The 27,701-nt window shown below is 37.6% G+C and overlaps 1 protein-coding gene across 5 annotated transcripts in view; it reads right to left on the bottom strand.

Moving 5' to 3' along the window:
- Positions 1 to 27,701, bottom strand: part of ARHGAP28 (Rho GTPase activating protein 28) — a 218,652-nt gene that overhangs the window by 18,520 nt on the left and 172,431 nt on the right. For all 5 annotated transcript variants that reach the window (XM_036009298.1, XM_036009294.1, XM_028524908.2 and 2 more), the window contains 5 exons: positions 25,577 to 25,654; positions 14,986 to 15,148; positions 9,625 to 9,707; positions 7,362 to 7,559; positions 6,910 to 7,023 (listed from right to left, as the gene is read on the bottom strand). In XM_036009298.1, coding sequence (XP_035865191.1) covers positions 6,910 to 7,023; positions 7,362 to 7,559; positions 9,625 to 9,707; positions 14,986 to 15,148; positions 25,577 to 25,654 — 636 coding nt within the window. The remainder of the gene's footprint in view (positions 1 to 6,909; positions 7,024 to 7,361; positions 7,560 to 9,624; positions 9,708 to 14,985; positions 15,149 to 25,576; positions 25,655 to 27,701) is intronic.

Below are 27,701 nucleotides of genomic sequence, written 5' to 3'. Positions count from 1 at the left end.
CAAAATTGCTTCAAATGCAATTAAAGACAGCTAAGCACTACTAGAGCCATCTTACAGGAAAAAAACAAAACAAAACAAAACAAAAAAACTTTTCGGCCAACCTAATAATTCAAACAGATATAGCAAAAGAAACAATAAAAGAATTAAGATGATACACTTGACAATACAAACAAAGGCAGTAATGGAGGAATTGGGGAACACAACCATGTAAGACATATAGCAAAAAAAAAAAAAAGGAATTGAAGGTAGAAATAGTTTGATAATAGTTGGACACTTTAATACTTCACTTTTATTAATAGAGAAATAGACTAAACAGAAGATCAGAAAGAAAAGAAAACTCCAAGAACACTCTAAACCAAGTAGAGCTAATAGACATCTTTAGAACACTCCACCCAACATCAGGAGAATCCATCCCTCTTAAGTGCACATAACATTGCCTGAGATAAACAATGTTAGACCACAAAACAAGTCTCAATGAAATTTAACATATCAATATAATACAAAGTATGTTCTTCAATAATAATGCTATGAAATTAGAAGTCATTAACAGGAGGAATTTTGGAAAATTCACAAATATGTGGAAATTAAACAATAAATAACCAATGGATAAAAAAGGAAACTTAAAAATTCTTTAAAAGAAACAAAAATGAAATACAACATACTAAAACTTATGGGATGGAAAATTTGTAGATGTAAATGGCTACAATTTAAAAAATTCTCAAATCTATAATCTAACCTTTTTCCTTAAGAAACTAAAAAATGGAAAACTACACTCAAAACAAGCATAAGGAAGAAAATAATAAAAATTAGAGTTTTAATAAGGACTAGAGACTAGTGAAAATTAATGAAACAAAGGTTGATTCTTCAAAAATATAGACAAAATTGACAACCTTATAGCTATCTGACCAGGAAAAAATAAAATTCAAATTATTAATCAGGAATATAAGTATAGATATTACTAACAGAATGACCAAACTTACAGAAATAAAAAGGAATGTAAGAGAATACTGTAAGCAATTTGTATACCGACAGTTAAATAACCTAGATGAAACAGACAAAATCTTAAAAACAGAACCAACACTGACTCAAGAAGAAATGGAAAATCTGAATAGAACCATAACACGTAAAGAAATGGAGTTAGTAATCAAAAATATTTCTACAAATAAAAGTCCAGGACCAGATGGTTTCACTACTGAATTCTACCACACATTTAAAGAATTAGCACTAATCATTCTTCAACTCTTCCAAAAAAGAGAAAACAGGGAACACTTCCTAACTCATCCTATAAAGTCAGTATTACCCTGTTGCCAAAGCCAGACAAAGACATGACATGAAAACTATATCCTAATATCCTTTGTACATGTTAACGTAAAAATACTAAACAAACTGCTAGCAACCTGTCAAGCAGCATATTAAAAAGGATTATAAACTTGGCCAACTAGGATTTTTCTCAAGAATGCAGGGTTAGTTTAACACATAAAAACCAATTAATAAGACATACCATATTAATAGAATGAAGAAAAACCAATTATCATATCCATAGATGGGAAAAAAGCACAGTTTCATGATAACAAAACACCCCCAAAAAGTAAGAATAGAAGTGAGTTTCCTCAAAATGTAAAGGGAATCTGAAATACTCACATACATTGTAACAACATACTTAACGGTACAAGACGGAAAGCTTTCCCCTTAAGATCAGAAATGAGATAAAGATCTCTGCTCCTGCCTTCTCACTTTCATTTTACTGAAAGTTCTAGCCAGGGCAATTCATCAAGAAAAACAAATAATAAAAGGCACCCAGATTGGAAAGGAAGAAGGAAAATTATCTCTATTCACAGACAACATGACCTCATATATAGAAAATCTTATAGAATCTACACAAACAAAACTAAACTTTTAGAACTAATAAATAAATTCGGCAAGATCCAATATATAAAACTCAGTTGTATTTCCATATTCTAACAATTTACCATCCAAAAATTAAGAGAACAATTTCATTTACAATAGTATCAAAAAATATTGTGTGATCAAGAAAGTACCATACTCACACACTGAAAATTATAAAACATTGAAAAAATTATACAAAACCCAAATAAATGAAAGATGGCTCATTTTCATGGACTGGAAAACTTAATGTTATTGGAATGGCAATACTTCCCAAATAATCTACATAGTCAATCAACCCCTATCAAAATTCCAAGCACTTTTTATCTTTTTGCAGGAATGGAAATGTTGATCCTAATATTCATATGGAAATGCATAGAATCTAAAATAACCAAAGTTATCTGAAAAATAAAAACTTGGAGTACTTACATCTTTCAATTTCAAAACTTAAAGATACAGTAATCAAAATATGTGGTACTGGCATGAGAACAGACATATAGATCAATGCAATAGAATTTTTATTGTGGAAATAAACTTTTATATCTATTATCATTTAATTTTTGACAGGAGTACCAAGACCATTCACTGGAGAAACAACAGTCTTTTCAACAAATGGTACTGTGATAACTGGATATTCACATGCAAAGGAATGAACTTGTACCCCCTACCTCATATCTTACACTAAAAATAACTCAAAATATAATAAAGATATAAATATAAAAATTTAAACTATAAAATTCTTAGAATAAAACATAGGGTTAAATCTTCATGATCTTGGATTTGACAAAGGATTCTTAGATATGACAACAAAAACATGATCAACAAAATAAATAGATAAATTACACTTTTTCATAATTAAAAACCTTTGGGCATCAAAGTACAAAACCAAAAACTGAAATGACAATCCATAGAATGGAAAAATATTTTCAAATTATACACTTGATAATGAATTTGTATCTATAATATATGAAAAACTTTTACAACATAATAAAAATGAGAATAACCCAAACAAAAATGAGAAAGGATCTGGACATTTCTTGAAGAAGATATACAAATAGGCAAAAAGCACATGAAAAGATGCTCAACACCATTAGTCATCAGGCAAATACAAATCAAAGCCACAACAAGATACCCCTTCTTACCCACTAGGTTGTTAGAATAACAAAATTCAGATAATAGTAAGTATCGATAAGGATTTGCAGAAATCTGAACCCTCGTACACTGATGGTGCAAATGTAAAACTGGGCAGCCTCTTTGGAAAATGGTGGCAACTCCTCAGATGATTCAACCTAGGGTTGCTATATGACCCAGCATATACTCAAAGGAGTTGAAAACATATATCCACACAGTAACTCATATGTGAGTATTTATAGCATTGTTCATAGTAGCTAAAAGGTATAACCAACCTAAATGTCCATCAATGGATAAATGGATAAACAATATGTGGTATGTTCATATGATGGATATTATTCAGCCATAAAAAAGAAGTGCTGATACATACTAAAAGTTGAATTGGATGAACCATAAAAATATGGTAAGTGAAATAAGTCAGTCACAAAAAACCACATATTATATGAGTTTGATTCATTAGAAGTGCAGAATAGGGAACTCTACAGAGATAGAAAGTAGATTAGTTATTGCTTAGTGCTGATGGTTGCAAATGGGGTGGGTGGGGTTAGAGGGATGAGAGGCAAAGGGCATGTTTTTTTTTTCTGAGACGATGAAATATTCCAGAATTGATTGTGTTACTGGCCGCACATATCTATGAATATACTAAAATCCTCTGAATCGTACATTTTAAATGGATGAATTGTATATGTGGATTATATCTCAATAAGGTTTAAAAATAAAATCAAATTTCAAAAAGGAATAAATGAAGTAACAATACATGCTATAGTATGATGAACCCGGAAAACATTCTGCTAAGTGAAAGATATCAGACACAAAAGGCCACATATCGCATGATTCCATTTCTATGAAATGTCCAGAATAGGTAAATTCAGAGATGAAAAACAGAGTAATGTTTCTCAGGGACTATGGGGAGGGAGTAATGAGGAGTGAGTGCTTAACTGGCACGGGGTTTCTTTTTGAAATGATGAAAATATTAGGGAATTAGTGGTGATAGTTGCATGACATTGTGAATATACTAGAACCAATGAATTCTACTTTTTAAAATAGTTAAAATGGTAAATTTTCTACTAGGTGAATTTTTCTCAAAACAAATTCTTTTTTCATATGAATGTGTTGGTTCTACTTGACCCGAAGTCACTTTGCCTGCAATGGATGAGGGACTGCAGCCATTCATCACGACTGTGAGAAATCAGCCAGCAGCAACCCCTTCAGTGTCTTGGTATTCACTACTTCCTTTCCCTGGATGAGCTTTCCCTGCCTTTCTCCCTTCAAATGCTATCCATCCTTCAACATGCGGCTCAAATGTTATTTCCTCCATAAAGTTGTTCACAGTTTCCCATATTGGAGCACATCTTTCTCCTCTGCATGGTCCTCGCACATTGTGGGCACTGCTGATCTTGCACTTAATGCATACTTATAGCTACTGTACACACTTGTCTCCCACGTTAGGTGTAAATTCCTTTAAGTGCAGAATAAGTTGTAAATCTTCCTCAAGGTCAAATGCAATGCCTGACATTCAGAGTCACCTTCAAATTAAATTAAAGCAATAAAGATAATTCTGAAGCCCATTTCTGTTATGCACCTCCACACAAACAATTGTGCTAATGGGAATATTCCTCAGAATGCAATGGATTTGTACAACACAACTTGAGAGTAAGATATTCTTTCAGTATTCAGTCACTAAAGAAATTTCTCGGGACTTCCAGCAAGATGGAGGTATAGGAGGATGCACCGTACTTCCACGCACAACCAAGATTAGAACAACAACAATTTAGAAGCAGAATAACACCCAGAACTGACAGAGAATTTACCTGAATGGAAGTTGGACAGCCAAGAAGTTGAAATAGACCCATTCATCCAGACTGGTAGGAGGGGCGAAGACCAGCAGCTGGGCGCGGGTCGAGGCGCACAGAGAACAGGGATAGTTGGGTGCAGAAAGCAACTGGGAGCGTGTAAGGGATCTGGGGTGCACAAGATCGCAGTGGGTGAACCCTGAGTACACAAGCGTTAGCTGGTGGACCCAGTGAGGCAGCAATTGTGGACCAGGGCAGAGAGAGCAGCCCAGGATCCCAGAGAAGGGACTGAGGTCCAACGTAGAACGGAGCTACAGCCATTGTTCCCTCCCACCCCTGTCCCCACATACAACGTCACAATGTAGCAACTGGGGTGCCCAGCCCTGGTGAACACCTAAGGCTCCACCCCTCACTGTAACAGGAGCAACCAGACCCAAAGAAGAGAGAGGGAGAGAGAGAGAGAGAGAGAGAGAGAGAGAGAGAGAGAGAGAGAGAGAGAGAGACATGTCTCAAACAGAAGAACACATCAATGCCCCAGGACTCATCCTTTTGAGCGACCAAGAGATAGCCAATCTATCAAATGCACAGTTCAAAACACTGGTGATCAGGAAGCTCACAGAACTGGTTGATTTTGGTAGCAAATTAGATGAACAAATGCAGGTTACCATAAAAGAGATGAAGGAAGATGCACGGAGAGCCAATAGTGATGGGAAGGAAATTGGGACTCAAAACAATAGAGTGGACCAGAAGAAAGAAAAAAACAACCAAACAGGAAACATGGAGAAATAAGAATTCAAAAACATGAGGAGAAGCTTAGGAACCTCCAGGACATCTTTCAATGTTCCAACATCCAAATTATAGGGGTACCAGAGGGGGAAGAGGAAAAGCAACAGATTAAACATGTATTTGAACAAATAATAAAGGAGAACTTCCCCATTCTGGCAAAGGAAATAGACTTCCAGGAAGTCCAGGAAGCTCAGAGTCCCAAAGAAGTTGGACCCAAGAAGAAACACACCAAGGCACATCATAATTACATTAGCCAAGGTAAAAATGAAGAAGAGAATCCTAGAAGCAGCAAGAGACAAGGAGACAGTCACCTACAAAGGAGTTCCCATCAGACTGTCAGCTGATTTCTCAAAAGAGACCTTATAGGCAAGAAGGGGCTGGAAAGAAGTATTCCAAGTCATGAAAGGCAAGGACCTATATCCAAGGTTGCCCTATCCAGCAAAGCTGTCATTTAGAATGGAAGGGCAGATCAAGTGCTTCTCAGATAAGGTCGAGTTAAAGGAGTTCATCATCACCAAGCCCTTACTTTATGAAATGTTAAAGGGACTTATCTAAGAAAAGAAGATACAGAAAAAACATGTATAGTAAAAGGACAGCAAACTCACAATTATTAACAACTACACCTAAAGCAAAACCAAAACAAACTAAGCAAACAACTAGAACAGGAACAGAACCACAGAAATGGAGATCACATGGAGGGTTAGCAACAGGGGAGTGGGAGGAGGAGAGAGGGGGAAAAGGTACAGAGAATAAGTAGCATAGACTGTAGGTTGAAAATAGATAGGGGGAGGGTAAGAATAGTATGGGAAATGTAGAAGCTAAAGAACTTACAAGTATGACACATGGACATGACTAAAGGCGGGGTTATGGGTGGGAGAGGGTGTATAGGGTGGAGGGGAGTGAAGGGTGGAAAATGGGACAACTGTAATAGCATAATCAATAAAATACATTAAAAAAAATTTTTCTACTTATTATATATACTTCATATTGGAATCTTACATCTAGTTCACAGGGACTAAAACATCAACTTTCAGCTTTTGTGAGAGCCATTCTATCTTTAAGTACTTAACAGAATAAAACAGTAAATAATCTTCATGAAAGAGATATTTCAAGAACCTCAACCAAGAAAGAACAATAAGGTAAAAAAGACAACAATACTCTGCCATGGACACAATTTTCACAATGTTTAGTCACAACACTGACACTGTGAGAATACAAAATATTTGGTTCTTGGATACAAGCTATTTTGTGCCTTGCTCCGAGAAATAGAAACCTGGGTAGTAACACTATTTGCACCCTTATTTATTGTCATTACCTCTCGTTCTATGGTTTTCCTCCTCAGCAACTTTTTGACACTTGGGAGCTGCTTCTTTAATAACATTGTGGCTTCATTCATTCTTCTGACTTGAGTGATTAAAAAAGATGGGACCTGGAGAAGAAAAATAGCTTGACTAAAAGGAAAACACCTGAATTAAACCTCCCAGGTAGATCCTGTCTTTAGATATGGTAACTCCTGGCCACCTAGTATCCTGGAACTTTGGCATTTGTCCTTGTAAAAATCAGAAAAAAACTATTAGGATTCATACTTAAAAGAGAGAGCATATTCAGGAACAGCCCCTAAAGTGTATAAAGATGCCCCAGGCAACCTGGAATTATATTCTCATATTTTCTCCCTGTGACTGTAGTCATTACTTGTGCACAGAGCCTTTATGTTTCCCTGGTGCTGGCAGACTTCAAAGGAGCATGTCCATCTTCACTGGAACTCACCTTCCACAGCATTTTCTGGTAGGTAAGCATTAAGCGGATGATGTGGGCTGCAGTGTTTGCTAACCGCAATTCTTCATAATCAGAATGTTTGCTTCTACTGAAGAATAGGTTTGGTGCCATTACAGTTGAAATGTTCCACATACTCATTCGGTTTTTTGATTCATTGGCAATCACTTTATTAAAGAATGTCATGAGCGCCTAAAAAAGAAAGAGCACTATGTCACAGCGCTGTGAATTATCAGAATGCATCACTGATTGATGGCATTTATTTCTATAACCACTCACTGTGCCTCTGGAAAACAGCCAGAATGTTGTCAGAAGTACAGAATGGTTAAATGTCACGGTCCCCTTTACTTGCTTAAAAGTGCTAATGAGAAATGTGGACAGTTGTTATGGAATTTATTATATTGAAGTCTCTATAAATAATACTTTGCCTTTTCTTACTTTCTTTTATCCTAAATAAGTTTGACAAATATTAAAATTAAATAGCAAACTAGGAAGAGAATACGCATCTCAAAAAATGTAATGTATTTTTATTATGAAGAAGGTAATTCTAGAAAACAACCTTAATTTAAAGCATTACTATTAAAAACTATTTACTGTTTCCTTGTGAATGGAAAACCCATTTCTTAAATAAATGAGTATCTTATTCCTTAGCCTAAATGTAAATAAAATTGGAAAAAATTTAATTTTACTTTTTGGGTGATTTTTCTGTTGCTTTTCAATTTTTGAATCTTCAATATACTGAAGGGAAATGCTTACATGAAGTGGTTAACAATATCAAATAAAAAAGGATTTGAGAAAGCTGAATAAAAGTTTGGCTATGCCACCAAAGTATAAATGCTTATTAGATATTCTGAAATTCACCAAGAAGACCAAAACCATAAAAGGAGATGCTCTTTAATCCCACAAGTTAAATTTGGGAAATTCTGCCAAATTTATACTGCTACAGTATTTATAATGAGAAAATGGACAGCACATAATAGTAATAATAGCATTCATCCGAGGGTTTATTGTGAGCTAGGGATTATTCTTAGTAATATATATATCTCCACTGATTTTATCATTATTACAAAATCTGTGAGGTAGGTACTACTAGTAAGTTGTATGGATGGGAAACTAAGGTGGAGAGGGACAGATTGCTTTGTCAAACATCAGACTATTGAGTGGCAAAGCCAGGATTTGAACTGAGGAAACTGGATTCTTGAGCCAGAGCTCCTGATTGCTATACCACACCAACTTCTATCTTGGTTCCAGTTGAAAGTTAGGATGGGGGAGATGGAGGGAGGGAGGGAGGGAGGGAGGGAGAGAAGGAAAGAGGGAGGGAGGTTAGGGAAGAAGGGGGGAGAGAGAGAGAAAGAGAGAAAGGGAGAGAGAGAGATTTTTTTCACAAGTTTCATAATGTTTTTTGAGGATCTTCTGTTAGAAATATATCGAATTCTTTTATAATTGCTGCATCCTCAGTTATATAAAAGGGTAGTGACATGTTGACCAAAATATGTGATACCAAATACATTTTTTTTGGATTAAAGATCATTTAGACAGAGCCAAAAATAAACTAATAAATTCCAGTTTTTGAAAAATTACCAAACTGTATTAGAGAAAGGTTCTTATGCTATAGTCAACCCCATCTCTGGATTGAGGATATAGTATAACTGACATAAGCTATAATTAACACAGTTGTTTTCACTATGTAGGAGAAAAGTCCTCACCAAAATGATATCACCATATCTGATATGAGGTAGCATTAAGAATCATTTCTTTTTTTAGCTTTATGTTTACTGACCTCAAAACTACTGGCTCCCTGTAACTCATCCTTACCTCATTTCAAAGATTCTCAACTCCTATTGTACTTATGACAAATTTCCTGTTGTATACAGAATCACTATGAAGATAGCAAGATAAACTTTGATTTTTACCAAGATACAGCAAAGAAATGAATATGAAATAAAGGGAAGGATATTCCATTTACATCTTCCATCTTTGCTTTTCCTGCTCCTAACCCTAGCCAGTGCCTGGCATGTGGTGGACACTCAATATCTCTGGATGGATTGAATGAATGTAACTGAAATGTTCAAAGAAGACTCCAGGATTTACATTCTTTGCTGTCTTCTACGGATGGCGATGGGAACACTGAAAGGTACAGGAAGCAGCATGCTCAGCTGGCTTAGTGGGCTGCCATCTTGTTTTTCACTTTTCCACCTGAGCCATTTCCTCTGACCAATAAGAGCCAATGACAAACCACGAGGTCAACACAACATACCTGGGCTGTGTCCCTGTTGGCGTCAGGCAGTGCCATGACCATGAGGTGTAAGGCTTGAAACTGTACTTTGATGTGAGGCCCTCCTAACAAGAAAACAGAAATAACCACACGTTTGGAACACCACTGATGTATTCTGGCAGCATTCCTTGCTAACACCTGGCAGCCTGGGAGGGCTCCTGACCGCTCCCCGTGGTAAGGACTGAGTTGTTGTACCCAACAATGGACGTTTGTTTGCTTGGACAGTCTATCAACCCCCCTTCCACATCCCATGGTGCCATTGTAGAGGCAGGTGGCCAAGAAGGTCCTCAAAATAATTCTGGAATTGTGTAACATTTCCCTTTTCAAAGTACTTTTACCGACCTTACTTTACTTTTATGCTATAAACAGAAGGCTTGAAGCTCAATTCAAGAGAAAATAAATCTTGCTTCCACATAAAGCCACAACAAAGTATAATTATTAGGAGCATAACCAGATTCAAATACTACTTAGTCACTGAGTGACCAAAAGCAGACTATTTAACTCTTCGTTGCTTCTATGTTATCTTTGCAAAATGGAATTAGTCATTTTACCTACCTCACTGGGCTGTTATAAAATTTATATGACTTAAAACTTACAATGGATTAAAGACTTGAATGTTAGACCTGGAACCATTTCTCCTAGGAGAAAACATGGCAGTAATGTCCTTGACAAAGGTCTTAGTGACGAACTTTTGAATCTGACACCAAAATCAAAGGAACAGAAAGAAAAATTAACAAGTAGGACTATATCAAACTAAAGAGCATATGCACAGTAAAGAGTACCATCAACAGAATAAAAAGGCAGACTGCTGAATGCAAGATATATCTGCAAATCTTATATGTGATAAGAGGCTAATATCTAAAACATATAAAGAACTCATACAACCCAACAGCCAAAAACTCTGAACAGTCTGGTTTTAAAATGTGCAGAACAGACATCTGAATGTTTTTCCAGGGAAGACATACAGGAGGCCAACTGGTACATCAAAAGATGCTCGCCATCATTAATAATCAGGGAAATGCAAATCAAAACCACAATGAAATATTACCTCACACTTGTAAGAACAGATATTATCAAAAAGGCAAGAAATAACAAGTGTTGGCAGGGGCGTGGAGAAAAGGGAACCCTCATACACTGCTGGTGGGAATGTAAATTCCTACAGCCACTATGGAAAACAGTAAGGAGGTGCCTCAAAAAATTAAAAATAGATTTATCATGTGATCCAGCAATTCCACTTTTGGGTATTTATCTGAAGCAAATGAAACACTAATTCAAAACACATATGCACCTGAGTGTTTACTGAAGCATTATTTACAATAGCCAAGATGTAGAAACAATTAAGTGTCCATTTATGGGTGAAAGGAAAAAGAAAATGTGCTACACACACACACACACACACACACACACACACAGGAATATCATTCAGCCATAAAAATCAAAATCTTGCCATTTGCAATAACACGGATGGACCTTGAGGGCATTATAAGTGAAAAAAGTCAGATAAAGAAAGACTAATACCATCTGGTCTCTTATCTGTGGTATCTAAATATAAAAAAATACCCCTCCAAACTACCCACCCCTAAAGCCCCACAACCAAGTTCATAGATACAGAGGTCAGATTAAAAGAAAAAAAATACTGAAACCTACTTAAGGCTTTGTGATTTGGACAATTATATAAAATCCATTTGTAAATGCTCAAATTATCCTTGAAGTGGGGTGTGAATTATGCCCTACATTTATAGTTTTTCCTAGGTTGTGAGAGTTACAGAAATTGCAAGATTTGTTCACCTGTTGAGGTCTTTGGGGACATTTCCCACCAATAATTTTGCAAAGTTTGGACCACTTTGCCTTTGCCATTGTGGGTGCTTTATGTAGCATGTGCTCTAAAGTTCTGGACTTTCACTTGGGTGCCACTGAGTAAACACTTTGGGAGCATCCAAATCCTTTGCTGGATGAGGGACAGTGCTAAGATATCTTATTCTTTTTTAATGTAGGGATGGATTGTTTTATTTGCATTAGTACTTTGTGTTCAAATATGGATTCATGAAATCAGAGAGGATACCTTCTTTAAACACCAAGGGAAACAAAATCAGTAAAAAGTGCTTAGATGAATAAACCCCTTTAGCTTCTGAAATGTGGGTTCTATTTCATAGCTAAGACTTCCTTCTTATGTTGGACTGCCTCTAAAGCTCATTTTTGTTTCTTCTTCACGTAGAAGTGTCTTGGGAACTTAGAAATCTCTTTGTTTTCATATCATGCCTGTAGTGGTGCACGGTACATAATGCCTGCATTGCTCCTTCCTGACTGCAGGACCTGGTCCCTCAGCTGTCAGCTCTTCCTAGAAATGGCTCTCTCCAGTTGCTTTGCCTGAGGTCATGCTGTCCTCTCAGGCACAGTACATATCCAATGATGGCCTGAGTCAGAGTAAAAATGCCCAACCTTCTCCCTGTATGGAAACAATGAAAGGCCACCGAGCTTCAGAGCTCCCCCCAGGGTTGCAGGTGGTGTGGGCTGAGACTGCATCACTCACTGCCAACCTTATCCTCTGCCCAATTCTGCTTCCTTTCCCCTTCCCTTTCAGAAGTGGGGAACCCAAGTGGATGCCCGAATAAATGTTCTAAACAAACTAATATTGGTCTTCAACACTGTTTCTGGGAAACCCAACATAGCTTCAATCATGAGCAACCTTCTGTGGCATATTATCAGCAAAGATGATAACTTAAAACTTTAAATAAGGTAGCTTCTGTAAACAGAGTGCCTGGCATTGAAAAAAAAAGACAAAGATTAAATGAGTTAATATGTGTAGAATGTTCCTATCTGTACCTGTAAGTAGTTACCGCTATGTGTGTTTGCTCTTGCTATGATTAAATGACACATTCTAGATCTTAAATGGACATTTAGGGAAGGTGATCCTAGTTGGATCTCTGGAGATTGTAGATCCTTTATTCCTTGACAATCACAGAAGATGGCGCCAAAGGGTTGGAATTTATAGTTGTGTTCTCAAAGCTAGCTTTTTTTCCCTCATCAAGAAAAGGATTTTTGCAATTCCATTAACAACTGGATAATCCACAACCATCTGTGCTGAAAAATGTATTTACTACAGCATCCAGGTTTTGCTTTGTCTCTCTGTAGTTTCCTCAAAATGGTCTCTTAGTGGGGAGTTCCTGGAGGGAAGCATTATGTTCTAGAATCCCTGGGGAGTTCTCAAGTTGAAGAAAAATCTCCGTCTTCCATGGATGAAAGGCAGTCAGCTGCTTACAAAGTTACTGAGCTTTACCGTACTGGAAACACTCCCATGACAAGCTGCTTGTTAGATGAGGTTATGTGCACCCGAGTTAGGCGTGAATGACTAACGTTTGTAAGCACAGAATGAAGGAAGAGTTAGAAGGAGTATTTATAGGGCTACATTATATCGTTTCAGCACAATCCCCATGGGGATTTCTAGAAATTTATGTCAAATTTGTAAAGCAAAATGACACAGGTCCAGGGTATTTTTGAAAACAGCTAATGCACATTCACACGAGTTTGACTGGATAACGGCCTAACAGGAGCATGTCGCAGGACAAGTATTTAGCAGAGAGAAAGCATTACTTTTATGAGTAAACTGCAGGCTACAGGCTGCCTGTAATCTTCCAATGCAACCTCTCCCCACCCCCAAAAACTCTCTGGTGCAGGGAGATAATAGATGCAGATGCAGAGCCTATACTTCCATCAATTTCAGAGAAATCATAAAGTTTCTGTTAAGGCTAAAAATCTAAACTGGCAAAGAGTCCATTTTTATTTTATTTAGGAAACCTGGCCCTACAGTGTTTTGTGGTTGATAGTATTTTCAGTTATTGTTAACGCTTTTTTGTCCTGAGGTCATTATTTTCTCAGAAAGGTATTAAACTTTTCACGAAAATATCTAAGGTTTGATTGATGAAATGTTAGTCTTTTAGTTTCATGGGTAACTTTTGGGCCAAGTTTGAAAAGAGAAATAATTACACTAGTGGAAATGACTCTATATCCTCCAAACTCTGTTCCAGAGTATAAAAAAGGGTAGTTTAAAATACTTACCCACATGTCTACAAGTCTTCCCTTTGGAAAATCTCTTACAACTAGAGCTTATTCTAAGTGGTAAAAGGGCTATTTTTCCTGCAGGTAGCAGCCCTGAACTTTGGGCTTCCTGTGGGGTTGGCTGGTTTCAAATCAATCACTGCAATACCATATTTCTCACTTTCAAAGTCATGCAAAGAAATGTGGAATCCTCTGTGAACCTTCTCAGGATATTTCCCAGTTTCCCTCTCTTAACTGAAGTGTGCTGGCCACTGTAGGAGAGGGAACAATAAAGCCGAGCAGTGGCCACCTCTTTATTTGGGGGTGTCCTCCCAATCTGCCCACAGCCTTTTCTGTTCATACGGAATCACCCTGTACTTAGCAAGCTTGCACACTAGGTCCTCGAATAACACCCTCTCATTCAATATTGTTTCCGTATAATGTTGATGCAATGCTCTAGGAATTTAACTCTCGTTCATATCAGTTAGCCTGTGGTAAAATTGGTTTCCTTATAATTGTTTCCCTTAAAGTGGCAGAATCTATCAATGACCTGTTTAAGTCTGTGATCCCTGAACTCCTCAGGTTAGTAGTGAATGCCTCTGCTCTCTAGCTCCATTCTACTTTTCTCAATTTCTCTCTTGCCACACTCTCCAAAACATTCATCCCTGAGGCTGAACCGTGACAAATGACGCCCTTGCTGCTAAATACAATACACACTTTCCATCACTATACTTTTTACCGAAGTCCATCACTTAAGGCCTAATCTATGTGAATTTGTAATTTTCAGAAACACTATGTAATGTTACAATTTTCAGAGACTAAACACCTTCTGTGTAACATTTAATATGTGCTCCATCATCAGCACAGGACCTCAGGTTTAAAGAAAAGAGGTCTTATATTTTTGTCAAGGATTATTACACACAAGGCACTATTCTAGGTGCTTTCACTCAACAGCCACGACAGCTCCGACGCACAGCTATTAACTGTAAGTTACAGGCACAGCTCAGAAGGGTTCACTGCATGGCTAACGGATGGTTGAGCAGGAATTTAAATCTCAAGAGTCTATCCTTTGTGCAAACCCCTCTACCTTTTAATGATCATAAAACCCTTTAAATTTTATCTACCAGACTTAGATATATAAATATGTAAAGAGGTGGCTGTTTACCAGCAAACACAATATTTCACCAAGCCTTGCCAGGAAAGAGCAAATACACACTTCTGGTCACATTTCATTATGCACTTTCTTCCACTCTGTGTCAGCTTATTGACCTTATATCAGTCCATTCAGACTTAACATCTTCCACGTACTTTCCATTAGAGTGATGAAGGCAGGTATGTATTCCACAGGGAAGAGAGAAGTGGGTAATTCTCTGAAAAAGGCTTTCAACATCACTGCAGCTTCTCTGTGGCACATTTTGTCCCATTTAAATTTGTCAGCATTAAACTTGGCATCCAGTTCTTCACGGTATTGCTGAAAGTCAAGGAAAATAGACAATATTTAATGAGCTTTGACTACCTGACATCACCTTTGAAAGCTGTCATTACACAAACGATTAAAAAGCCAATCTCCACTAAGCCTAACTTTTTAAAGGCGATTAAAGAACTGAAAGTTATTTTTTGAATTAACTTTTAAAAATGGGTTTTCTAAAATCTTTTTAGGACAACGCTAATCTTGAAATCACTTGCTAATGCTACACAAATACAGGAACTCTTTGCTGAGGTCACAGTTTTATCTGTGCAGCTTTGACAGAATGCCACCTGTCTGCACACGACAGTGCACTGTCCGATTCTGACAAAGCTTCCATTTCTCTGTTATCCGCGATCCCTTCCTTTTGTCATCCCTTTCTAAATGAGATCATGAATGTATGCCTCTCAGCTAGTTTACATCCAGAATGAGAAATACCCCAGTAAAGAAACTCTGATCTCATCGCAACATGAAAACCAACGACATCTCCCTGGAGCAGTTACGGCAGTTTTATGCCAAGACATACACATGTTCTCCACATGTTTGCATACTTGTCCAATCTTTCGTAAGGTTCAGAACACCGTGTAAATACTTAAAAATCCACTAAGCCCCCATAAGTGCTATTTATATGCTATTTATATTATACACTTTACATTATCAATTCATTTCACTGTCAGTGCCACCTATTATCCATGTTTCCATTTCAAAGTCAAACTCACTTTTTCTTGCTCCCTTGAACTACATATTCTACTATTAATAGCAAGTAGTTATTAGGTCAGTTACTTGATTGACCCTGACTGCTCCAAAAAGGAAACTTAGAAAGACAGCTTGGAAAACTCTCCATTTCTTTAAGTCCCCTGCTTTATTCCCATAGGAAGCCTAATTCTTCTAGCCTTAAACATGCATCATTTTCACATCTGACTTCTTCCTTCCAAGGAAAGAGTCAGAAATAAACACCCTCATGGCTCTCAAAGCCTGCAAAACAGGGGTGCCCTGGGAGGACACATCTTTTAGAGAAAGACAGACATGATTTTAAGCCATCCTTCGATGGCATCAAAGGGTTGTTCTTCTTGTCCTTGAGAGGCTCTCAACATACAGCTTATCAATCAACTCTTTGCTGATACACTTAGTAAAAGCATTGAAGCATACACACAAAACTCTTCCTAGAATAAAAAAGCATAGACTGGGATCTAAGGAAAGGAGGATGCATAAGATCCATCTTGTAGTCCAATGGATATAAATGTTTCATTAGTCATAATGCTAATTTAGGGTACTAAATACTGTAAGAAAGTATTTATTGAATGCTATGCAGTCCTGAAGGAAAATCGAACTCTGCCAGGGCAGTCTTGAGGACCAGTGAGCAGTTGCCAGGGGAAGAGGAAATATAAGGGTGTCCTAAACAGAAGAAACTGCTTAAGCAGTGATACAAATCAAGGAGGCCCAGTAGGTCTGGGGAACTCCAACTAGTTCAGTGTTGCTGGTGCATCACAGGCAAGGAGGAAAATCAAAGGAAAGATGAGACTGAGGAACAGACCAGAGGCGACTGGACTTCATTCTGTAGGCAGTGCAACAACATGGAATGTTTCCAGACAAGAGAAGGACATGGTGACATTTATCTTTTCTTATAGCTAGATGCAAAAGTGATTTGGAGAAGTGAGGTTCTTGGCACTGGTTAAGGAGCAGGCTAGAGGCAAGGAAGTAAGTTGTTGGACCATGGCACCATTTCTAGTGATGGATAATCAAATACTAACCTGGATGGATAAGCAGTTGTGAGAAAGGAAGAATTAAAAAACATCATTGAGGGAAAATTCTCAAAAATAAAAGATGATTATGGAGCTACTCCAAAAGAACATAGATGAAGGATTCCATCTTGGCACACTCCCCATTACCTTGCTCCAGCTCACTGGTATCTCACAGAAAAGAGCTTATATACTCATCTAGAGCCCCAGTTAGTGCAACGGATGAAAAGTAAATACTGCCAGATCACCTGGCCAGCAGGGCTTAAGATTTCAGTCCCAAAGGATATATTTGCATATTTTAAAAAGCTGGTACCTGAAGATCTGGCTTTCAAACAGCCTGAGTTTAGATGCTTAGATCCTGCCCTTAGGGATATTGGCAGGTCCTCAACCGCTGGGAGCTTTCAAAAATATAACAAGCTATTTGGACAAGTACAAAGATTTCAGACATGACCAAGTATTGGGGTCCGCCCTGCCTGGTCTCAGGAAACTGTAACCTCCCATGGCTAAGGCTGAGTAAGAGGCCTCTGAACCAGGAGATAGTAAGGAGACAAAACTTATTTCCCTGACATGAACGCTGCCTGTTCTAATGCCTGGCCCCCAATGTTTGATCAGCTAGCCAATGATGGGTAAGATTTCCCAAGGGGGGAATCACCTAAGACAGGCATGATCACATGGAGGTCTCAAAAAAGGACTTGGGAGGCTGTGGAAATGAAGGGGTGATCAACATTGACCCCTGCCCCCTCAGCTTTGACAAAGCCTAAGTCCTTGTTCTGGCTGTGAGAAATCCATGTCTCCTGGGTGCCTTTGTCTCCTCTGCCCAACTCAGGCCTGTGGAAATAACAGGGGTGGTGCAGTCCAGACCAGAGTCGGCGAACCCCCGGGGTAATCAGGTCTGAGACATAGAATATGCAAAGTCCTGTGAGATATGCTTGCTGGAGGGTGCTCTTTAATTAGGATATAAAGGCTCAGGCAGGAAATGAAACTAAGCTTCAGGTCCTGTAGTCTTTTTAAATAATAAAACCCCAAAATTTCAGCCCAGAATCCCAGCGGGGTTCTGCCAGCCCCTTTAAAAGCTAACTACTTGTTTTATCTTCCCTGTCAGACTGTAATTCACAAACTGTATCAGTATTCTTAATAAAAGCCTGCTCAGGTGGGAGAATGGGGTGCTCTCCTCTAGAGAGAGTGGCCATTTCCTCCCTATTTCCCCACAGGACTTGGTTGTCCGTGTGTATGTTTTTCTCATGTTTCGACAAGCATCTGCGGCAGTGATGGATACTGCTGCCAGTATCCATCACAACCAAGAGCTGGGGCAAGGTTGAATGGCATGGTTCACCTCCTACACAAGGCCACTCCCTCAAGACTGGGAGAGGTGATTGCTTCATCTACTTTATAAAAATCACAACAGAGAGAATAGCAAAATGAAGAAACAAAGGCATATGTTCTAATAAAGAACAAGATAAAACAAATAAAGTAATTTACCAGGTAAAGAGTTCAAAGTAATGGTCATAAATATGCTCACCAATTTTGGGGGAGGGATGGATAAACACAGTAAAAACTCAAAAAAAAGATGGAAAAATATAAGAAGGTACCAAATATTAATAGAAGTCACAGAGCTGAACACAATGATTGAATGGAAAAAATACCCTAGAGAAGGTCAACAGCAGACTAACTGAAGCAGGTGGGAGAATCAGTCACATTAAACACAAGGCAGTAGAATTCACCTAGTAAGGGCATTGAAAGGAAAAAAGAGAATCTTTAAAAAAGTGAAGATAGCATGGGGCTTATGTGACAACATGAAACAATTGACATTTTCACGGCAGAGGTCCCAGAAGGAGAAAAGAGAGACGGGGAGAAAACCAGTTTGAAGAATAACGGCTGCAAATATCCCTGACTGGTGACGGAAACAGATATCCAGGTCCAGGAAGCCCAAAGAGTTCCAAAAAAGATAAACCCAAGAGACCCAAACTAAGATAGATAATTGAAATGTCCAAATTTAAAGACAAGGAGGAAATATTAAAAGCAGCAAAAGAAAAGCTGTTACACACAAGGGAACCCCAAAAAGACTTTCAGCAGATTTTTCAGTAAAAACTGTAGGCTAGAAAGGAGTGGCATAACATATTCAATGTGCTGAGGGAAAAAAACTGCAGCCAAGAATACTTTACCCAGCAAAGTTATCATTCAGAATTGAAGGAGGAATAGAGTTTTCCAGACAAGCAAAAGCTAAAGGGGCTCACCACCAGTAAATAGGCTTTATAATAAATGTTTAAGAGACCTCTTTAAGCTAAAAAGAAACTGTACTTATAAAGTTACAATAAAATTTATGAAACAATAAATCCCACTAGAAAGGTAAATATATAGTTAAGGTAGCAAACTAATCATGTATAAAGCCAGTATGAAAATTAAAAGACAAAAATCATAAAAATAACAGTGATTGCAATAACTTGTTAAGAGATACACAAGATAAAAAATGTAAAATGTGACATCAAAAACAAAATATGGGAGGGGGAGAGTAAAAAGTTGAGCTTTAGAGTGGAATCAAACTTAAGTTGTTGTCAACTCAGAATAGACTGTTATAGACATAAATTGTTATATCTAAGCATTGTGGTAACCACAAAGCAAAAACCTATAGTAAATACACAAAAGACAGAGAAAGGAATATAAGTATACCGCTAAAAAAACTCATCAAACCACAAAAGAAGAGAAAGAAAGAGGGAGAAACTACAAAACACTCATTAAATAACAAAGTGGCAGTAAGTATATGCCTATTGATAATTACTTTAAATGTAAATGGACAAAATTCTCCAACCAAAAGACATGGAATAGTTGAATGGAGAAAAAACAAAATCTATCTAAACGTTGCTTACAAGAAACTCACTTTGGATGTAAGAACACTGACAGCGCATAAATGGGAAGAGACAGTTCATGCAAATGGAAATCAAAAGAAAGTTGGAGTAGCTATACTTTTATCAGACAAAATAGACTTTAAAACCAAGACTATAATAAGAGAAAAAGATGGGCTTAATAATGATAAAGGGGACAATCCAACAATAGGATACATTTGTAAATATTTATGCATTAAATATAGGATCTCCTAAATATATAAAACAAATGTTAACAGACCTAAAGAAAGAAATAGACAGCAATATACTAATAGTAGGGGATTTTCATATCCCAATTACATCAACTGATATATCATCCAAACAGAAAATTAACGAGGAAACATTGGCCTTATATGACAGCATTAGATTAGATGGACTTAATAATATAGACATATGATGTCTGTCCAGAAAAAGTCCAGCCATTGTTAATATACCGAGAATGGTTCACATGATATTGATAGAACCTGGTAGTCAATGAGAGTGGACTGGAATGCACATGTGTGAACAATGATGACTTCACAATTGATGATAAGCAATTTTAATAGAGTGGCAGGACACAAATTAATATGCAAAAATCTGCTGTTCTTCTATACACAGATACAAAACTATCAGAAAGGGAAATAAAGAACAGAGTCCCATTTAAAATTGCATCAATAAAGAATGAAATACCTAAAAATTCTTTGGATCAAGGATTTGAAAGAACTGTATATTGAAAACTATAAAAAATTCATAAAAGAAATTGAAGAAGAAACAAATAATGAAAGATATTTTGTGCTTATGAATTTGAAGAATCAATATTGTTAAAATGTCCATACCACCCAGTGCAATCTACAGCTTCAATGCAATTCCTATAAATATTCCAATGGCATGCTTCAAAGAAATAGAACAAGTAATCCTAAACTTTGTTTGAAACCACACAAAACTGATCTTGAGAAAGAAAAGCAAAGCTGGAGGCATCATGTTCCTGATTTTAAACTATATTACACATAGTACTTAAAATAGCAGGGTAATGGCATGAAAACAGACACATATATTACTGAAGCAGAATAGAGAGCCCAGAAATAAAGCCACACATATAAAATCAATTGGTTTATGACAAAAGGAGCCAAGAATATACAATGAAGAACGAACAGTTTCTTTAATAAGTGGTGTTGGAAACACTGAACAGCCACATGCAAAAGAATGAAACTTGATCCATTTCTTATGCCATACACAAAAATTCACTGAAAATAAATCAAACCCTTGAACATAAGACCTGAAACCATAAAACTCCTAGGAGAAAACATAGATGGTACGCTGATGGTTTTTTAAATCTCACACCAAAAGCAAAAGCAACAAAAGCAAAAATAAACAAGTGGAATGACATCATACTAAAATGCTTCTGAACAGCAAACAAAACTATGAACAGTGGAAAAGCAACCTATTGAATGTGAGAAAATATTTCCAAATCATATATCTGGATAACAGGCCAGTATCCAAAATATATAAACAACTTATATAGCTCAATAGCAAAAAAATTTTAGTCTGATTTAAAAATGAGCAGAAGATCTGAATACACATTTTTGCAAAGACTACATACAAATGACTGACAGGCACACGAAAGGATGTCAACATCACTAATCACCAGGGAGATAAAAACCAAAGCCACAATGTGTATCATCTCACACCTGTTAGCAGGGCCATTATCAAAAAGACAAAAAAACAGCAAGTGCTGGTGAGGATGAGGAGGAAAAGGAACAGTTGCACATTGTTGATGGGAATGCCAGCCATTGCAGCCACTATAAAAAACAGTATAGAGGTGGCTCAAAAAATTAAAAAATAAATTTATCATATGTCTAAAAAAATAAAACATTAACTCATAATAACATATGTACCCCTCTGTTCACTATAACATTATTTACAATTGCTAAGATATGTAAATAATCTGTGTCTATCAATGAGTAAAGAGATAAAAAGTAGCATATAATATATATTATATATGTATATATATTATATATAATATACATGTATATATATCTGTGTTATATATACAATTCAGTCATCTTTTAAAAGAATGAAATCGTGCCATTTGTAATCGCACGGATGGTACCTTGAAGGCATTATGCTAAGTGAAATAAGCCAGATAGAGAAAATCAATTACTCATTACTGTATGGTCTCACTTTTATTGTGACATCACAAAAAGCTCATAGATACAGACTGGTGGTTGCCCAAGACAAGGGTGCTGAAGGAGAGGAGCAATGGGTGTAGGAGGTCAAAAGATAAAAAGGAAAAAAAATTAAAAATCAGTGATGAATTGAACATGAGACTCAGAGGGAGAAGTAACAGCCCAAGATGGGGCTTTTCTCAGATCACTAGCTGGAGTAATGGGCAAATGGAAGTGTTGCTAACAGGAAATACAGGAGGAGAAAAATGTTTTCCATCCATTGCTTCGTACCACTCGTGTAAAGCCAAGGGAAATGGTGTTCAAATGGGCAGGAAGCGTTGGCGAGGGCAGAATAATTCAAATTCATTTCCTACGTACCCCTGCCATAGGAAGCTCCCCGAACACTAATGTGGCCATCATTCCAGCCGGCAGTGGTGCCTAGTCACCTAAAAGGTAACGTGGCTCCAGTGTTGCGAGTAGGCTCTAGAAAGATTCTTTAGGTTTTACCCCAATTCCACAAATGACTGGTTGTATGGCAGGTGTCTCAAGTTTTTCACTGTATAAGAGGAATATTAACATGATCTCAAAGAGATTAAGTCAGATGATACGACGGAAAGCTCAGGGGGTAGGGCCTGCCATACAGTAAGTGCTCGGTAAATGCCAGCTGCTGGTTAAGTCCCCCTTCTCTATTATAACCTTTAGTTTTATTACTAGGGGAAACACATGCATATGTGGTTGTGGATATTTGGGTAATAATATCATTTTGTCTTGTCTGAATGGCCAGTGTAAAACAACTGAGAGAAAGGGTCTCTTCTTTCAGTGTCAACCAGAGCAGACTGTGGCACATGGGAGCAGAGCTGGTATTTCTGTGGTCCTGAATGTGAAACCATATAAATCTGGTGTTGCATTTACCTTGCCAAAGGCAGGTAGCATTTAAAGGTTAAAGAAGTCATGTTTTCCATCCAGTGTTTATGAGAACACTATGCAAGGGTCAGAATCATGTCCTTAAATCTCCTCTGGCAAATAGACAGTCTGTTTCCATTTGAGGTAGTTTTGTAACAATGCCTTCAGCTTCAAAAACCAGTTCAGGAAGGAAAACCAGCAGAGAAGGTCACTAATTATAAAACATTTACAGAAGCCTCAGAATAATTCTGTGAGTCAAAAAAGAAAATCTTGCATGTCAAACAGTCTGCCTTTTTCCCTAAAATATATTTCCCAGTGTTTGGCTCAAATTTCTGTCATTTGGCAGAGGGAAGATCATTGAGACACCCATAGTATGAAATTGGTTCCAAATAATCGGAGGCCTTAAATCCAGGAATGGGCTCTGCTGCTGTGGGCCCTGGGTGGCTCAAACTAGCAGGTTCCCCTAGCAGCGCGTTCCAGTTAGTCTTCCCATGCCCTGAAAGCATGAGACTCGGCTGGCCTGTTCACGATACATTAGTGTCAGCGTCACCTACCTGGCACAACTAGAGTATGAGTACATGGTTTTTGTTAATGGTCTTCCCCCACATGCATTCCTAGAAAAAACAGCCTAACAGATGAAAGTACAACAAAATAAAGTTTGTACAAGGAGAGAAATAAAGACCCCTTTAATATATCAAGTTATTGCCTTTCTAACTGCAATATTCCCGTTTTTGTTCACTGGCCCAGATTTTTTTCACATCGGCTTTCCTGGAGCTCAAACCATGAAAACATCTGGATTACATTTTTTTGGAGATGTAATAAATAGTCTGAAACTACATGGAACTGATGTAAGGAGAAAAGGGACTTCTAACCAAATGTGATCTAGAAATGCATGTGCCAATAAGGACACTTTGAAGGAGTTATTAGCTTATAATCAGCATTTTTCAGTCAAAGATTAGCTAAAGAAAAGCAATGTCTGCTATGATGTTAAAATTCATGCATATAAGAAATGTCATGTAATGTATTCTTTTCTTGGTTATTTAAGAAGAGAACTTTAAATCACATGCATTACACTTCTCTGTCTCTCTGTGTGTCTCTCTCATGCACATGCACCCACACACAAACAGGAGCCAGCAAGAATGTGTTCAAATAGAGTTCCCTGATTCTAAAGAGATGGTTAGAGGTACACAGTCTAATTCTCTTCAAGAAAAAAAGTTTTTTTTTACTTCATTTTGATTCTCTGGCTCTACAGATACAACCAAAGGTTTAACCAAAAGTAGTGTTAGCCTTCATCCTCAGGCTGATACATTTGTTCAGCCGTCTACAACAACCATACCTATGAGAACCTGAGACGAAAGCAGATTCAATTTAGAAAGCACACATTTTAAGGAGCCACTAGGGATTTCCGCCTTCCAAGAGAACCTGTGCCAATATTTAGTGATCTCTAGCCCTGGGAAGTGACAAGTTGCCCACATGCCCTGGCCCTTACTACCACTGGCAAAGCATGGTGCACTGCTCTGATCTCCCTTCACAAAGAACTCACCAATCATCTGCAACAATCCAGGTAACTGACTCCCCACTGTTAGGACCTCCTGATCTGCCTCAGCCCGTCCACCAAAGAAAGCCCCAGCAACAACTGAGTGTGGTGTCCACTGGCACTCTGCACAGGGCTGCTTCGTGGGACAGGATGAACTGTCAGATCTGCATTGTGGCCTGAGGCTCAGCCTGCCCAGTCCTCACCTCCATCCCTTATCTCTCAGAAGCACCATCCTCCAAGAACATTCAACTTCTCCCCAGAATCTGCTTTCGGGATCTTTCAATAGACACAGCCTATTTATTCTCAGTTTCCACTTAGAAACACATCTTGTCAGATTTCTATATAAAAACTTGGAGACTGCTGATAGAATTTCTCAAAACATGTACGAAAGTGAATTAATGAAGAGATGCTTTTTCACCTCTATACATTTCCTTTTAATAGTTCTAAACAGAAGCAGGCTCACTTTTCCCTCTTCCTGAGACTGTTTTCTGAGAGATTCATCATTTAAAATGCTCATGTTTCCATGCCCACCAGCCAGAGAGTGATCCCGGGGCAGGCAGGAATTCTTCATTGTGTTTGCCCACTGCTAGATGAAGTAGTATATTTTCCTGGACATTTATGAGAAAAGCTTTGCTTTTCTAATGACTTTTTTCCTGATAGAGTTTGCCACCCTACATAAGTAAGAAAGCAAAGTAAAAGAATTCACATTGCACAGGTGCTTTTATATGTAGGAACTAACATCACTTTAAAATGGAATTTGGTTTTAGAGCTGCTGAGTATCATAGCAGTTATGGCCATCCTACAGATTCTTATAAAGACTTCCATTAAGGAGAACCAAGGAATATTTCTGAATATAAAGCAACTGGTAATGGAAATAAGGGCTCATATAATAACTGGCTTCATGAATTCCATGACTGAGAGGAACACAGCAAACTAAAGTGTTTAACCCCCCAAACAGTGATGAGACATTTCAACTTTTCAAACTAAAGACAAGCAGCAGTTTTGATGGTGAATTGATGTGCCATCTCATCACTGGTGGTTTTTTATTGTTGTTTGTTTAAGAGGATACACAACTCAGGACGATGAACACCTGACTACAGGTATACAGGAAAACTAGGCAGGAACAAGTGACAGTATCAAAACAACAACAAAGGACTCGATATCTGATGCTTGTGTGAACTGGGTCTGGCAGGCTTAGATCTCCAACTAGGAAGAGAGAAAATGTTCGTTACCTTGACTTTGGCAGTACATCCTGAAAGTCGAAAAATTCCTTCAGATTCCAAACCAGATTCCTCAACTTTCTCAAAAAACTAGAAAGCAATGATACATTACAAAAATAAATACCTCCAATACAATTACAAATAGTAAAACAATACTGTTGATGACAACAAATGATAAATTACCAAGCATTATACGTGCTTGGTACTGGAACGCTGTGTTGAGTGTTTGCAGCCACCCCATGAGGTCTCCATGAGGAAATGGGGACTGAGAGGCATTGCATCACTTTCCCAAGGTCCACCGTAAAGGTAATGGCACCGACTCACTGAAGCTCGTGCTCTTCGCCTCTCAAGTATGCTGTCCGGTAACTACTTTAAGAGGTGATTACTACATCTCTTTCTGCAGTCTGACCAGTAAGAAAAAATTCTAAATTCACTCTCAGTACTTGCAACCACTCTGGCTAAGAAACTATAGGAACTCTACAAAATGACCAAGGAGGTAGAAATTATAAACGTTTATAGCTCCTGTGAACTCTCACAGTGATGAGGATGGTGTTAATAATAATAATCTACTAACATTGATTGTGTACATTTTGTGTGTTAGATACTGTTCTCAATACTTCACACCGATCAACTCATTTAAATCCTCACAATAATCCTCTGAGGAAGGTTCCTCATTCATAATCCTCATTCTACTGCTGAGGAGACTGAGGCATGGTAAGGATGAATACTTGCCCAACTTCACACAAGAGCAGATCTACAGTCTCTGCTATTTTCCCTTCAAGATATTATGGTGCCTGAAACTAGGGTAGTTCTTGTAGGTATGGAGAGAAATAGATATGTAGGAGGAAGAAACTCACAAGAAAAGACTCTCATAGGAGCAGGAAGGTAATAAGTCAGGTTGTCTTAACTGAGGGACACTTAACATCAGTAGGAATAATAGTGAACATTTATTGAGTTGCTAATGCAATATAATCCTGGATTTAGTTGAAGTATCATTCATTGTGCACCTTCCATTTGCTATGTCCTTTGCTAGGCTTCTGCACTTGCATAGCAACATAAATTCATGTACTAAAATTTTTGTCTTGGATTTTTATTCATTTTCTTCAAACACTGTCCTATACAGAGAGGTCAAAGGGCATAATTCTGGTTCAAATTCAAGAACGGAAAAGAAAATCTTAGGGTCACCATGGACTTTGACCTTGATTATATACTGTGTTCCTTTTCACATATACCTCTTGCTAGCTGTGTGTTCTTGGGTAAACTACCTTACTTTACTATGTCTTAGTTGTCTCATCAGTAGGAGATGGTAACACTGACCTCCTCGGGCTGCTCAGTGCTGACAAAATGTGACAGGATTGGAGGGTACTGGCGCAGCCCTGAGCAGGAGAGGCGCCCTACAGACAGGCCCCACACACACTGGCACGTGGCCAGCATCCTCTGCCATCCTCCCTTCTCCCATTGGCAGCCAATTAATCACCTGATTTGAGGAGTAGCTCAACTTGAGGTATTAGTGGCAAAATTTAGAAAGATAGTGAAGAGATGGAGAATTATTACTGTGAATAATGTACGTTTCCTCAGTATTTTCACAAGTCACTTAAAAACTCAATTTAAAGTTCAATAGAATTTGTGTTTAGGGTTTTCAATTTTAATTGTACCATTGGATTTCACTGTTAAATAAATGCATACTCAGTAAATTGGTGTAAACTGTTGGGTATAAAAAAATGCAATTTAAAGCACATGTCCCATTCACCAATGACAGATACTAGCATATGATAGTTTAAATAATATCACTTTCAAAACTTCCCAAACCATAATTCTCCTTTGTCTAACTCTATCCTATTTTCCTAGTCATACCTAAAAGACTACCAAAACAAGCTGGTTTTTATACTTTATTAAGCTTTGCTTGGAAAACTCATTTAAATGATTACAAACACACATTTGAAACACTCAACCTATATCTCAGCAAATACTTGCATGATCAGTAAATACACTGCTCATAATTGTCATCTTTTATTTCAGACAGAATAATAAAATATACACAAACCCATACATACAAATATTTTTTGTCCATTTTTTTAATATATTTTATTGATTATGCTATTATAGTTCTCCCATTTTTTCTCCCCTTTATTTCCCT

The sequence above is a fragment of the Phyllostomus discolor genome, chromosome 9 (assembly GCF_004126475.2).
Source record: "Phyllostomus discolor isolate MPI-MPIP mPhyDis1 chromosome 9, mPhyDis1.pri.v3, whole genome shotgun sequence".
NCBI lineage: Eukaryota > Metazoa > Chordata > Mammalia > Chiroptera > Phyllostomidae > Phyllostomus > Phyllostomus discolor.
The sequence above is the reverse complement of the archived record's forward strand: the minus strand, read 5'-3'. Positions and strand labels throughout refer to the sequence as shown.